Source organism: Bacillus rossius, chromosome 2, assembly GCF_032445375.1.
Source record: "Bacillus rossius redtenbacheri isolate Brsri chromosome 2, Brsri_v3, whole genome shotgun sequence".
Taxonomy (NCBI): domain Eukaryota; kingdom Metazoa; phylum Arthropoda; class Insecta; order Phasmatodea; family Bacillidae; genus Bacillus; species Bacillus rossius.
The window spans coordinates 38779474-38795282 of record NC_086331.1 but is presented as its reverse complement, the minus strand read 5'-3'; the positions used below and the strand labels follow the sequence as shown (position 1 = coordinate 38795282).

Genomic DNA, 15809 nt, shown 5'->3' with positions numbered 1-15809 from the left:
ATTAGGCATAAAATCTTTCCGAACTGACATTAACTAAAAACGAAGGTCCAGCCACAAGGGCAAGAGGGCGTGCATTAGCAACTTCCGTGAGGGCCGAGCGAGCGGGTGTCTTGGCACAATCCCGACACTATCACGACACAATCACCACCAGATTACAACACAGTACGGACTTTAACTCTACCGCCGGTAACGAAGAATTGTAGACACCAGAAACAGCGAGTGGGATAAGAACTTGTGCCTTACTGCGGCGATGTGTAGCGAGTTTCACTTGGTAGCGGCGGAAGAGTAACAGAAAATCAAACCGGATAAACAGAGACTATGTTAAACGAATGGTTGTGTGTAAATAATCGTAACCACTTGTATGAATGATCTGTTACGAGTACTATTGAGTAATATTAAGATTTAGAATGCTCAATGTGACTTTGTATGTTTTCTAGTCTTATTAGCTTAGCTTGACGGCGTATCGGTCGTAGGCGGTGACGAGCTCACGACCACAGAATTAAGGGTATTGTTTTTTTAATTGTTCTGCAATCCATCACAGAAAGTTAATTCATATGTCTTGTGTTATAATGGGAACTTGCATCAGCAGTTAGTAGGAGGAGCACGCCGGTTCTGTTACACTATAAACAAAGGACAGGTGCTTGTCTGAGCACGTGGGGGGGCGTGGCACCATGTGGTCGAGTGGGTGTGGCACCATGTGGTCGGGTGGGCGTTGCCGGGAGCCACGTGGAGGGGTCCGCAGGGGGTTGTTGACGTCACGTGGAGGGGGGTGTGTGTATGTTTCTAAATGAGGAAGGCAGGTAGCGCTAGTGTCGGAATTATTTTTACAAGTATAAAAATGTGAGTGCGGGCAGCGGTTGGATTCGTACCTTTGTTTCTGGATTTTTAGTCCGTCACGCTAACCACAGGACCACGAGACCATGTTGGAGAAAATAATTTCAGATATAGTATATATGCTTATAAAATATTTTTTTAAAGAGAAGGTATATTTTTATAGTGCTAAGCAGGAAATTTAAAAAATATATAGTGTCAGCTGCTATGCGGCCACCATGTTTATTTTTTTATAGCGGTAAGCAGTAAATTTAAACGAGGCGCATCGGCTGCTATGCGGCCGCCATGTTTATTTTTTTCTTAGTGCTAGTCGGCAAATTTAAACGGCGGGAAATTTAAAAAAATATATAGTGTCGGCTGCTAGTCGGCCGCCATGTTTATTTTTTTATAGTGCTAAGCAGGAAATTTAAAAACGGGCCAGCCGCCATGTTTATTTCAACATTGGAAAAAAAAATTTCGACTGCTAGGAAGTAACCAGAACAGCCAACTTTGAAAAAAAAAATTAAATAATATTATATGTATGACAATCGATTGCTGAAAGTCGCCATCTTGTAGTACAGCATACCAGGCCGCCATCTTGTAGCATAGCACACCAGGCCGCCATCTTTTAGCACAACATACCAGGCCGGCATCTTTTTTTTTTACCCATTTATAGTCATTGTTTTTTCATTTCTCAAGTTTGAATATAAAAAAAGTATTATTTCGTCAGCCACTACTCTATGACTATAGTAGTAGTAGTAGTAGTAGATGCCAAATTTTGAAAACACACACTGAAGTGTAGCCATGTTTTCTTATAGTACTAGGCCAGTATAGTCATATTATGATTAATTTATTGTGTAGCATGTCTGTCTATAATAATAATAATAATAGCTATAGGCATTACTTATGCTTATAGCGTGTTAATAAAAAAATTATACTTTACGTATTTCAGCGAATTCAAACACCGTGTTTTTTTATGTGTTAAAGACATAATGTTCTCTATTAGTGTGTATTGTGTAAATGAATTATACTGTAGTATTAATTACTTAAACAAATAATATTATTTATAATATATCACCAATTTTATTTAAAAAAAAAGTTTTTTTATTATGTCACTTGTCATTTAAAAGAAAATTGTATTGTTCATTTATAGGCATTATATATATTTAAAAAAAAAATAAAAACATTTTTTCCAAGGGTTTGGAGCCGCAGACGACGATGGTGCGTACTCCCTCGCAGTTTCCAGCTCTTTTCCTTCCTCCCCATTGTCATTTTTTAAATAATGACCCAATAACTGGCTCCCGCATAGGGAAGCCGCTCGCAAAGGGGTGGGGGCTGCAGCCGCAGAGAACTGTATACAAATGTAATTTCTTCCAAAGTTAAAATATATATTTCCCCAACACTTAAAAAAATATAACGTCTACCTGGTGTGTTAGTTACCTGTACCTGCCATTTGATTAATACCAGGTAAAAATAACTTGTAATAATAATATTTTGCCATAGTCTCGTTTACGTAATGTTTCTGTTAAACTATAATGTATGTATATATTTTTTTCTCACAGCATTTTTTTTACGAGTAGCGAATTGCTACAAAATATATAAAATATTACGTGTATTTTTCCAAACAAAACGACTTTTAAACCTTAACACCAGTCTACCATGACTGCATAGTTCTTTACACGTATTACCAATTTTCTGCACACTAAGTTACCAGCCACAAGTAACACATAATGGATATTGAAATAATGTAGTCAACACAACGATATTACTTAGTTAAAAAAAAAATATTTATTATCCCCTCCCCTACCCCGCTGGGCATCCATAGCCATCAGCTTGGCCACGACTTTGCCGCCAGGCAGAGCCGGCACCTACTGGTTTGTAGCAGGTAGCCGGAACCCTCTTTTTTCGTCGGCTGTTAGCGGCCGACCCTAGGGACATGTCCCAGAGGGGCCCGCCACCAACAGCAGCGGCGAAGTCTTGGCCGGTGGTGTTAGAGGAGGAGGGGGAGACAACGGCCCTTCCAGCAGGTCTTCTGCGAAGAAGGCCGCCGCAATGTCGGCTGTAATACTGGTCCCCTCCTCCATCTCTTCCTCGAAGAAAGAGGCCGCCAACGCTGATGGGATCCGTTCCATTGTTTGGGGTTGGGGAGATCTGTAGAACGTCACACAAATTTCAGGCATCCTATCAAGAGGACTATTTATATAAATTTAAAAAAAAAACAGGGGAATATTTTATTTTTACATTTAATCAGGATATATTGAATATTCGTGATGCTGCAACTTGAAACAAACTAGTATTTTTTACATTTAATCAGGATAGATTGAATATTCGTGATGCTGCAACTTGAAACAAACTAGTATTGTTTACGTTAAATCAGGATAGATTGAATATTCGTGATGCTGCAACTTGAAACAAACTTTTATTTTTTACATTTAATCAGGATAGATTGAAAATTCGTGATGCTGCAACTTGAAACAAACTAGTATTTTTTACATTTAATCAGGATAGATTGAATATTCATGATGCTGCAACTTGAAACAAAATAGTATTTTTACGTTTAATCATGATAGATTGAATATACTTTGAGAGACAACTTGAAACAAACTAGTATTTTTTTAAAAGTTAATTCAGCTTAGCATGTATAAAATGCAAGCTTTCATGGTAACAGGGAATATTTTTTTTTCAAACATCTCTACACATTTTCTTTAACATACCGACGGTTTTTCTCTCCACATGCATAATAAAAAGGATCATGGCGCTGCGCGGTGGGGGGAGGTGAACACACCCCTCTCAGGACTCAGGATAAGTGTTTTTTTCTTTTTTGTGTGGGGGGAGGCGGAAGAAGCGCTGTTGTTTGCCTTCAACCCCCCCCCCCCCCCCCAAACACACATACATATATATACTTGAAGCCCCTCCGAGCAGGGGAGGAGTGGTGAGCGCTGTTGTGTTCCTGCAACCACTGCTCAGAGGTTACATCAGCAGTGTTCGTCTCACTGGTGAACGTAATCGGAAGAAAAATGGAAATATGTACAATTATTAGAAGGGATCGGGCGAGGCACGAGTTTTAGAAGGTCACAGATCTTTATGCCCCCAAGGTAATGTGCTGACACCATCTTCAGAAAGCCAACGCTTATCGTCTCCTGAAGACAGTGCTACCTTGTTCACTCGCTCCGTAAACACGGCGTGGCCTCGCAAACGGAAATGGTATTGACTGCCTAGAACCCGGGAATTTTTAAGCAAGCAATCCAGGTAATGAGGGAACAGAAGTGATCAGATTACGTTGGCCTTAACTCCTTTCGCTTTACGCATACAAGAACCATCCTCCATCTTGTATGCGTAGAGTTTCAGGCGAAGACCCACGTATTCCGTAATGATCTTGCCAGCAGCTTCATATTTCATCACCCCTGTTACACCCTTGTTGACTAAGGGGAAGCGTTGATCATTACCTGGTGCATAATTTGATGTGTCGAAACGTGAAGCTAAGTCGGGTCGAATGGAATCATAAACGTTATCACACTGAACGTGGTAAATCAACGAATCAGTGTCCGAGTACAAGAGATGCAGAGACTGCGGAGGGAATTTTTTTTGCATGTAGTTATAATGAAAGTCGTATAAAATAAATTTTGACAAATCTAAAATGGCGACACCCGCGTACAAAGGTTTATCGAAGGTTATCGAACCTTTGTGCAACTCTATGAGAACTAGATTTTCATCGACGATTTGCCGAGCCTTGAATGTCGGATGACCAATCAGCTCGGCTGCCCCATACATTGTTTCGTAACAAGAAGCGATGCGAATGTCTCTGTGTTTTCTAGAATCCTCTAAACTTTTACTGTATACTGCAATCGAAAGTAACTTAAAAAACGATTTTTCGAAGGGATTCGCAGCCTGGGCACGACACTCAGCATTAAAGGTTATGTAATCTTTCATCCAGGCCGCCTGTTCAAACCGCAGCACGCGGTGAACCTGGCCGATGACCGCCCCATACTGAACGTAGTGCCGCAGTGTTTTAGCATGGACAACATAATTATTACGCGGCGCGAGAGTTAACAATAATTTACTCATTTGCCCGTTTGGCGGTACGCCATTCACAGGGGCCAGAGGCAGATCTGATAGGCGGTCGTGACAATCATCGGGAAAGGTCAAATCCACTTCCGCGAAATATGATGTATCGCCATCTATGTCAATGGCGTTGAAATCCCAACTCGCATACTCATCCCTGGGAACCCACTCAAATTTGCCCACAGGAAGTTTATCTAACATTGTGTGAGCATACAAAGTGTTTACATCGAAATAGCAGAAGTACGAAGACAGAAGGCTCGGGTCGTGAGTGGACATGTGAACATTATTGGCTTTCGCGTGATGTCGACTTACGTTTGTTATACCTCCACGAACGACTGACTCTAGGAAGAGGTATATATCAGGGTCGGTTATCAGCTTTTAAATAAAAGTGCATCCCATGCGAGCGAGGGAGAGGTAATGTAATGGGCAGGATCTAATGAATAATATTGTAAGCAAACGAAACGAAACGACTCGAATATGTCGGCCAGCAAACAAGTATCCACCTTAAGATTACTAAGTGCGTACTCTTTCAATGTGGCACAATGGAAGACGTCCCAAGCATTTTGAGCATGAGTATAGTCCAGATCACTCACGTCCGTGCCACTCATTACATTATGGAACGCTTCCTTAGGGGGTAGCAAGTCAGTCTGCAATTGTTCACTAGATTTAACAAAATCATAGGGAAACACACCTTTATGAGTAGCTAACGAAACTGTGCGTCATCTGGAAACATTGAACGGGTGACTTTCAATTTATCTGGCGTGAGATTGCCAGCGAGAGTTTCCAGAGATGAATTAAAAAAGTTAAGTGAATCTATGAATCTAAGACGCACAGTGCCCATGCCTCCTTGCGCATTATCTGAAATGGGTATGTATTTTGTAATGCACTTGTAGCTCTCCATTGTAACTCCAAGGACTTTGACACTGCCGGGGTTCTCCACAACGAAGGAGCCGTCCGGCTGTGCAATCCGCCGCGAAACTTAATGTTGCATTAAAAAGTGGGCATCGTAATTTTGCAAATTATGAAAAACAGCGACGAGTTTATTCTTTTGCAACCTGAAAGCCAGGTTGCATTTAGAATGGGCATAACCACGTATTTCACCAGTCAAATGGCAGTGATCGAGCACCGTCTGCCCAGCCAATACCTTCTGACAGATATGGCAATGTGTTTGACTCGCAAGACTTGCAGAGACGGCCTGGGTCGGTGTCTTAATAGTAATGATGTTTGAATAAATATCGCAAACCCACTGTGTCATTGAAACTAATTCTGCGATCATGACAGCAATACAATTATCACCCTCGAATTGCACATACTTGGTCAAAGAGCTATTGTACCCACATACTAACAAAATTCTATATGCATAAGGCACGTGTTCGTTTACCCGCGTAGTGCTAGAAGATTCGTCACCGGGCAAACAGGTGGAGAAAGGCTTCAGGTAACACTCAGTGTCACAGTACGCAGTAAAGCCTAGGCGGTCCTGTTTTGCAAAGTTTGTAAATTGCAAATACTTGTTCTCTTCTGTAGGGAAACAGGTCCGCACTGCTTGATGCTGGCTGCAGAGAACATTGTGTGAATTTAATCTGTCTTCGCTTGTAAAATACTAAAGACAGCGCTCGCAAATCCATTTCTTATGTTGCGTCTTGGACAATTGTGAATGCAATAATCTGGACATTGATTTTATGTAAACAAAATGTAGGTGCTCTGTCGCGCCACTCGAACGAATCGCCAATATATTTACATGTCTCTCTCTTCGCTCAGAGGATACGCGAAGAGGCTGGATCGAGGATTCAGATTTGCCACTAAAACATTCAACGATATTCCCCTTAGAATCTACGCAAGCGTAAACATTAATGGAAATATCATTGTTCCTCTCAAATGTTTTAATCTGATGCAGAGTGGAGGGAAATGTCAAGCCATTCATATTAAAATACACGAGTGGATTTGGATACGAAGTGGCTCGAGTAATATTGCCTTCCACCGTCAACACACCTGCCATGACGGCATACAGGAAACAGTTCTGCTCGGGACACTCAATGTTAACACAAGCTTTCCTATTAAACAAAAACGCCGGCAATTTCGTGTGCACTGCACCAACTGTGAAAACTCTATAGCTTGAAACATGTACATCCATGTTAATCAATCTTTTTAGAGCCCAGCCACTGCCACGCGCACCGTTATCACTAACGTGTTTATTGATTTCCGGAATGAATGTTGAATCGTAGATTTCCCCTACCTCATCAGAGTGCAGTATCGCGGTTGAGTGAGTTGTGAAATGAAAAGTTTCACTCTCGTTTCCCTCCGCAGATTCCTTAACAAATGAAGCCGAGAGTGAAACGTAAACTTTAAAGGGGCGAATTAATTCGTTAGTTAAGTCCAGAAAGGGAACCCTACATCTCTTTAGAAACCGGTCCAAGTCTGGATCGACATTTTCAATATCATTTCCAATTCGAAAGTCCACTATCTTCTTAGCAAATGCAGTGTTCAATGTTACACCCTCCAGGCGAGGCAAGACGTCGGGCCCCTGCGCCAACTCCACCCCTGACACCCGCCCACCATCGCGAGAGGCAGGGATAGTAGGCCCAGCTTCATTAACACGGAGTCGCTTTGCCTCGGGGGAAGAAGAACGGGAAGACATAGTAAGAGAGAAGAGATAGAAAATAAAGAGAGAGAGAGAGGGAAATTACGTTCAACAGTGAGCACAAAGCTAAAACAAAAAGAAAAGAATAAAATTTCGTAGACGTATTTATGGAGTATGGGTTTGACATAAAATTTTTAAATTAATTTTTTTTCTTCAGAAAACAATGTTAGAATGTACACGAAATCTCCCATCCGTTTGCAAGATATGAAAAAAAAAAAAAAAATTTTAGAGGATATCACTAGATGGAAATATTTTCTAAAAAAACATTTACGTATTAATGAATAGGAAACGATAATAAATTATAGATGGTAAATGCGAAAACAATGTGTGAAAGTAAAAGGCGAAGAAAGTTTAAGTTTAATATTATTTTCATGTTAAATGAAAAAAAGAATATTTCCATTCAAAATGATAATATCATCCTAACATTACAAACCGCTTAGTAAGATATTATTTTCATGTTAAATGAAAAAAAGAATATTTCCATTCAAAATGATAATAATATCATCCAAACATTACAAAAAGCTTAGTAAATACATTTACAGTAAATTGTATCTATATATCTTACCTTTGCTGGAAAAAACTGGAGGCACAGCTCTGCTCGTCGAGGTATCAGCAGTGCGGCAGCAGCAGTGCGGCGACTGATCAGAGACTGTGTTCCCTCACAGTCTGTGCCATTTATATATCAAACGAATCTTTCAAAATGGCTGCCAGCATATTTTTTTATTTTTTTTTTTACTCTGGGAGCCCTCACGCCGCAGCGTGTTGCGTCTGGTTATATATTTTTTTTACGACTTACCACCCCTCCATCCAGATGGAAGTCACCCCAGTAACACAATGAACAGGCTAGTATTCAAATAATCTAACAAGTAATAACATTTACAGTTTTTATTCAAAAGTCACTCTTCAAACCACTCCTCATACAATAAATAAATTACACACATAAAAAATTATGACTCCTTAATCAGAGTCCAAACATACGTAGATTACTTTTCATATTATACCACACTTATGTGTGATTTAAATTACAACAAAACAATTACATGAAGATTTTTTTTAAAAAAAAAAACACGTATTAAATTTAAAAAAAATTATGACTCTTTAATCAGAGTCCAAACATACATACATTACTTTTCATATTAGACCACACTTATGTGTGTTTTAAATTACAACAAAACATTTACATGAAGAGATGTTTTTCACAAAAACCATGTATTAAATTTTAAAAAAATAATGACTCTTTCATCAGAGTCCAAAATTACATAATTACGTAGATAACTTTTCATATTAGACCACACTTATGTGTGTTTTAAATTACAACACAACATTGACATGAAGAGATTTTTTTTCACAAAAAACATGTATTAACTGAAAAACACAAGTTATAAAACTTAGTTTGTTATACATTTCTATGAGTACAGTACGTAGGGCTATATTGTCATTGCTTAGGTCTCTTTCGTGCTGGTTCTGCTGAAAGTTCTGATCACCATCTTGACTGACGGGTCCCAGATGGCTGAGGTCTCGAGTTCGAGTCTTGCGCGGTGCATACGTTGCGGGCACTCTCCGCTGACATTTCTTGCGCGCTGGTTTCGCAGGCTCGATGATAGCTGATGCACAGTCGGGTGAATGCAGTTCTGGCATTTGCAAGGCGTGATTGTAGACTTCGTCGACACTGCAAGGCAATGGCGTGTCTTTTCGCATGTAATTAACTGCACAACGTCCGTACGAATTGCACTGATTAACTTCCAGGGGTAAATCGTTAGTGTCCGGGTTTATAATCTGAACAGTGTGAAAGTGACCGTCACAACTCTCCACATAGTTGTTCAGGATGCCATTATTCCAGATTTGAGTACTCCACCATAGATAAACCACGAGACAGGTTTTCATAATGTTTACCCGGATTAAACGACATGTTTACTCGACCGAGGCTCACTCCACACTGAGCTGAGATTCTGATTGTCTTTTAGCAATTATATGTATGGCTTCCATAAATAAACTTGCAATGAATTCACAGAGGGTGTTACAACACGCTGACTCACAACAGTTCATGGTTTATTTTTTATTTTTAGAAAAGTTTACGTTTCGTCGATAGCTTGAATCCGACATATGGCGCAAGAGGTAATGATTTAGACACTGAAAAGTTTGACTCTTTTATTACTTTTGCATGGTAAATAGGACATAGGTGTCCTACACACGGTGTGTTCAGGTCATCATCGTCTCCCAACAAAACATCGTACGTTTTCTTCCGACAATGATCAGTTCTGGTACAGCGCTCTATGAAAGTTTCATCATTTTTAACTCTAGAGGTCCTGAGTTCATCAACGGTTGTTGGATGTTTAGCCAGCGGATGGCATAAGTGCACATAACAGTTCTTATCTTCACAGTGAAACGATGTTAACAGTCTCATGGGAGTATATGGGAATGATTTATTCCAACACATGCGATAATGGATATTATTGTGACACAATTCAAAGTATACAGGCAGACGTTCACAATCCTTCTCAATGTCGTAATATCTAACACAGTATTCGACACAGTGCAGGCTAGAATGCACGTAAAGATATCTAGTTTCTTGCGGTAAGGTGTCAGTTAACCTAGGATCCGCTATTCTGTGTTTCTTCGCTTTTTCTCGCCATCGGCGCGAAGCCAAAGAAATAGGAATGTCATAGAAGTTTCGGTCACTTTGAATATCACTAAAACCATCATCTGACAATTGGTCTGGGTTCGTATCTAAATAACGAACATCCTCGAACAGCGGCATGGGAACGTCTAGATGTTCACCGGAAGCTAGTCTTAAGCCTGCGGGATACGGCCCGCGGATGTGTATAGACTTTTCCCTCTTGGTCTTGATGAGGTCTCGACCCCAGACAGGTGGAAACATGGCGGACGTCACTCACCGGAGCTGTTACTGGCAAAGACGGGCGGGTGGCAGCTGGCGGGCGGGCGGGTGGTGGCTGGCGGCTGGCGGCTGGCAGCTGATGTCTAGCCGCGACGGCAGCCGGCATCCTCCTCTTCCTCCTCGTCGGAGCCGACCAGTGTTGGGATGTCGCAGACGTCCGGGTTGCACGGCACACTCCAGGAGTGGTTGCCCCCGTCGAGGAATGTTGAATGTGTGAACAAATCACACGATTCACTCCAGGCAACCACCGTGCCGTTGGGACGATGCAGCTCGAACTGAACAAAACCTTGCTCCTGGCCGGGCCACACCTGCACCACCTCATCTGCGGCCTCGACGAGCAGAGCTTCCGGAGAGCATGGGAGGTGTGTGTCCGGCCGAAGGAGTCTTACGCTGCTGCAATTTTGCTGAGTGCAAGGCAGCTCTATCAGTTCCTCGTCTGCGTCGTCGCGAACCAGGTGTCCCAACGTTGTGCACACGTGCAACCACTGCCGGCCGTCCGCCGTCTCGAATATCACCCGACCATAGCCGAGCGACACATCCCGAAACGAAATTGCCAGATTGAACTGAATTTGGCACGAAGAGTGGCTTGGAGAGTGACTAGGCTCCCCTACGAACGACGCGTTCCATTTATAACACCGAGGGTGGCAACCCCACCAGGCTCCCCCTCCCTACGAGCGACGCATTCTTTTTATAGCATCGGGGGAGCAACCAGGGTCTGGCATCGCTTGGCAATGCTCCAATGCCCAAGCCCTAAGCAGCACGGCGTTATGTCGTGACGTAACGGGCCGTGCACGGCTATTATCTTGCATATACATTTCATTCAGTTTTTTCAGTGACAGACATCCGAGCTCGGTCTGAGCATCCTGAATATTAACATTTTTTTTACACAACTTTGCAAGCCACATTTATTGCTCTACGCCTGCCACCATTATGGTTCTGCTGATGTGTCCTGACAGGATGTTTTGCAATGAAGTATACGGAAACAGACCGTCATCCCAATGGATGCTGTGGAAATGTCTAGTTAACCAAGAATTTGTTCTCTGGTAATTTCTGTGGAGGTATTTCCACGAGTATGGCTATAATGTTCTCGTAATTATCTCCCCATCGTCATTAGCCAGGCTTATCTCTTTTAAGACGAAACCGTGCTGAGAATAGCATCCCTGGAGGTTGGCATACAGCATGACTTCCCAGGGAAGTCTGCGTTATCACTTAAACAACATTAGAATATTAATAGATTTGTCTCTCGGGTTATACGAAACCAATCAATCATGCAGAATTAGTGCGAATGCTTGAGTGCCGACGGGAATATTTCTCGTCGTGGTAATTTCTATTCTACAATCTACGACTCCTCCAATCATCTTATCATTCTGTTTAGACACATCAAACACAAAGAGAGGAGCCATATCTTTAAATTTCTCCAGGTCGAGAAGTGGTGATGATTGACGGCCGTAATATGAGTCTTGATTTTCCGCGTACATGTTATACACCAGCAGATGGCTATCATTTCGAAAATTACTATCCAGGTTTGTGTACGGATAGGATTCCAAATTCAAAAACACTTTCACATTCTTAATGTCAACATGATCAAACTTTGATTTATCACCGGCGACGTTGTTTTGCCTACCCGTTTGAAATGCGACTATTATATATCTAGGCTTTTCCATATTAAATGATGTTTTCACGGACCGATTGAGATTGCGGCAGGGCCGGATATGTTTCGAGGCTCCAGGATCGGAAAGCAATGTCTATGTTTTTTCCTTTTTCAACCATTTTAAGCAAACGAATCCTCTGTGCGGTAGAAACGGTTACATGAGGCATTAGCCAATCGATGCTCGTGAGTGTTAGTTTCACAGGCAACGGTTGCGCTGCCGTATCTAACACTGCGTTGTTCTGAGAGTTTGAAACAAGTAACACTAATTCTTGTCGAACGTTAACTAAAACATGTTTATAATCTTCGAAAAATCCCATGAGATGACTCAAAGGCACGTATATTTCAAACTCGCCGTTTGCATTAATTGGTACAGTATAGTCTTCAGACAAGCCCCAGCCGGCCATCTTGGAAACGGCTTTTTCACTGGGCGTTAGCGAATGATAGTTTTTAATCGTAGTCACTAATCCAATGTCGTGACATTCATCTATCTGTAAATTATTTACCTCGTACGCAATTCTGTTAAACATGTGTAAAATTCCATTTCTGACAATTTTTGCGTATGTAGCGGCCTGGCCATCTGGTTTCACGAATTTTCCGTGGATTCTTAACAGACTTTTGCAAGGCAGACAATAAATATCAGAATTCTGGATTGCGATACGTATCTCGGAATTTAAATCATAAGGACCCGAAATGAATGGCCGGTAGCTATGTATTTCCATTTTCGTGATATCATTTTGAAAATTGAATTGGCTGGTCGACTTGGAGAATGCTGTAATCCATTTTGGAATACTTTGAATCCTAGTTTCATGAGAAAGCGTATATTTTTACGTGTTAACCGCTTGGCATCTCGCTGACTACTGGGTCTGCCTTCGAAACCGCCGGAACCTTTATGAATGCCAAAGTAATTTACTCACATATTTTTTTTTTTTAAATGCAGACATAACGTTATTTCTTCGCCTCTAAAATCGATGAGCTTCCCGTTTTGGTCGGCTATCCTCACAGACAACTCGTGTATTCGTTTAACGATCACCGGAACGTATATGACAGATTTAGGTACTTCGATGATCTTATATCCAGGCGGGACGCTGGGGTAAAACTCGTGTATGCTCAAGCTAGGTTGTCCATTTAAATAGCTGGAGGCCACGATATTTGTATCTATATGTATGACCGATACAGGGAAAATATTGACCGGTTGTGTTGACTCATGCATTCGACCTGCCACGTAAATTTTAGGTTCAAAACCGAGCATTTTTCCGATCGTATCGCTTCCTGTAAAATGGATATCGTAATTACATTGCATATTACATTGCAATGTATTAGGGTTGCCTCTCAAAATAAATGTCACATCGTGTGGTAACAGATCTCCGATGTAACTTTCCAAAACTGAAATTTCATAACATCCGACGGGAAGTTTAATTTGAGACACAGGACCATTGTTTTTCGAAAAACTGAATTTGTTGTTTTTTTCGTTAACGTTCGGAATGGAATGGTATATTTGAAAGTCGATTAGCCCAATATTCCACTCTCCATTCGTAAGGTCAAGGGGTGGAAAATATACGGACCGCAATTCCGAATTTTTTCCCGTTAATATCAGTGAAATTGACATTTCAGGTTAGCTTGCACTACAGTATGGATCACCAGGTTAGGTTGCACTCTGGTATAGACTGGACGCGTCAACGGCTGGTGCATCTGTGCTGTTTGAAATTATTTCTTTTGCTTATTATACGCGGACACGAGAAATCTTAAACATAAATGACCGCAATTCCACGATTAGATTGTCTGTTGTCTATCGTAATTGTAACTTAACATCGTGCCTTTCAGATACTTTCTTACTTCCGGAGGTGGTCTTAGGTCGCCATAGCTGTCATAATACAGCGCAGTGCTGCCAGACTTTTTATATGCAACCCAGTGAGTTCCTTTTCCTGTCGATACGTCTAGATTAATTATCCCGCACTCGTACTGTTTCGGTTTTAAAGGTAAGTTATCTCTCATGAAAACGCCTCGGAAATATTTGATTTTCAACTTGAATACCGCATTTTCTAAATCCGTTGTAGTTAGCAGTCTGTGAGGCAAGGCTAAAATCACCCTTTCCTCATTTTTTTTTACTGCTTTCTTAGTCGCTGCGGCGAGAGCGCCCCTTCCCCGCGTGAGGTCGTGTGGCAGGGTAAATAGCATCCCACCCTTCCCTGTCCCCCCTTCCGCTTCCGGCAGCGGCGGCGGCTGCGTCCTCCGTCGCCCCCTCCCACAGCTTTGAATGGCCTTAAAAAAAGCCCTGCACAATTTTTGCTTCGATTTGTTAAGGCCTGAATACGTCTGTGATGTTGTGCATTTTGTTGCAACAATTTTGTCTGATTATTAGCGGTTGTCACGCTCTTTGCGATTCCAGCTGCGCCTCCGATCAAAGAACCGAGCGCTGCCAGAGCTGGAAATAGAAATGGTATAACACCACCCTTTTTATCACGTTTATTTTTCTTATTTTTTTTCTTTGTGACTCTTATGCCGGCTCCTATTTTATGCTTAACACTTATTATTTTACTTACGCTCCAAGCCACGATATTTTTACCTAGCTTAGCTTGAGGGTTCTGTGCAATTTTTCAGCTTTAAGTGCTAAAATACGGTCCACTTGATGTCTGTTCTCCAAATCGTTACTCTTTGCGTATGAAATATCGTGTTCTTTGCACGCTCTATCTAATTGATTTTTGCCTGGGTCTCTGCGTGCGAAACGTTTTTCAAGTTTTGTACCGGGCCCACAGTACTGATAAGTTGGCATATGTAGCTCGAAAAGTAATTTATTTATGGCAGAGTTAATAAGACCTTTACCCTTCACCCTCCTTCCAGCACGACGCATATCAGCGTAATGACTTTGGGGGGTATAAAAAAGACGGTTTTATACTTTTTACACTTCAGTTGTAACGATGGAATTAATCCCTCAACATGACAGTCTTCCGATCGAAATTATACACGATGATTTTATAAGCAAACGAGAACAACGCCACGGACCGCTGTTGCCGAATACCATAAGATGTATAATTGCCGGACCTTCCAACAGCGGGAAAACATTATTTTTTTACTTTCGCTTATACAACATCTTAACGGAGTGCGTTTCGAGAATATTTATTTGTATAGCAAGAGCATAGAACAACCAAAATATAAACGTTTGGCGCAGGTGTTGTCTCATGTTCAAGGTCTTAAATTTTTTCAATTTCGTGAAAATGAAGAGGTAGTGCCGCCAAGCAAAGTGCTACCAAATTCGATTATAATTTTCGATGACATCGGGTGTAAAAAACAGGCAATAGTTCAACAGTAGTTTTCCATGGGGCGACATTTCTTTTGCAATTGTTTATATTTAATTCAAACGTATAGCCAAACCCGAAAACAGTTGGTTCGGGATAATGCTAATTTGATAATTTTATTTAAAATGGATCTTCTAAATCTTCAACATGTTTACCACGAGCACGTCACAACCGACATGTCATTCGATAAATTTAAAGATGTTTGTGCTCTCTGTTGGAATAGCAATGATGGTTATGGTTTCCTAGTAATAGGTAAAGATTTTCCTCTACAAAAAGGTCGTTATCGCTGTGGCTTCAATCACTTCATAGTGTTACCTTCGTGAAGAATGAACTTGGGCATCTCCAAATTTGGGAGCGGCGGGAATAAACGTCAGCGACAGTCATGTCTGACTCTTACGGAAGATGGGCACTGTCAGGTTGGCGGGAAACGTATGCGCGGTGTAGCCGATCCACGTGACG

At 41.4% G+C, this 15809-nt stretch overlaps 2 protein-coding genes across 3 annotated transcripts in view; one reads left to right on the top strand and one right to left on the bottom strand.

Annotated features, from left to right (window-relative positions):
• LOC134529883 (uncharacterized) overlaps positions 1-10493 on the top strand; it is a 68042-nt gene extending 57549 nt beyond the window's left edge. The window contains exon 8 of the mRNA XM_063364443.1: positions 10440-10493. Within this exon, the coding sequence (XP_063220513.1) occupies positions 10440-10493 (54 nt within the window). The remainder of the gene's footprint in view (positions 1-10439) is intronic.
• The window catches only part of LOC134529251 (uncharacterized), a 1084551-nt gene that overhangs the window by 936813 nt on the left and 131929 nt on the right, over positions 1-15809 (bottom strand). The window lies entirely within an intron of this gene.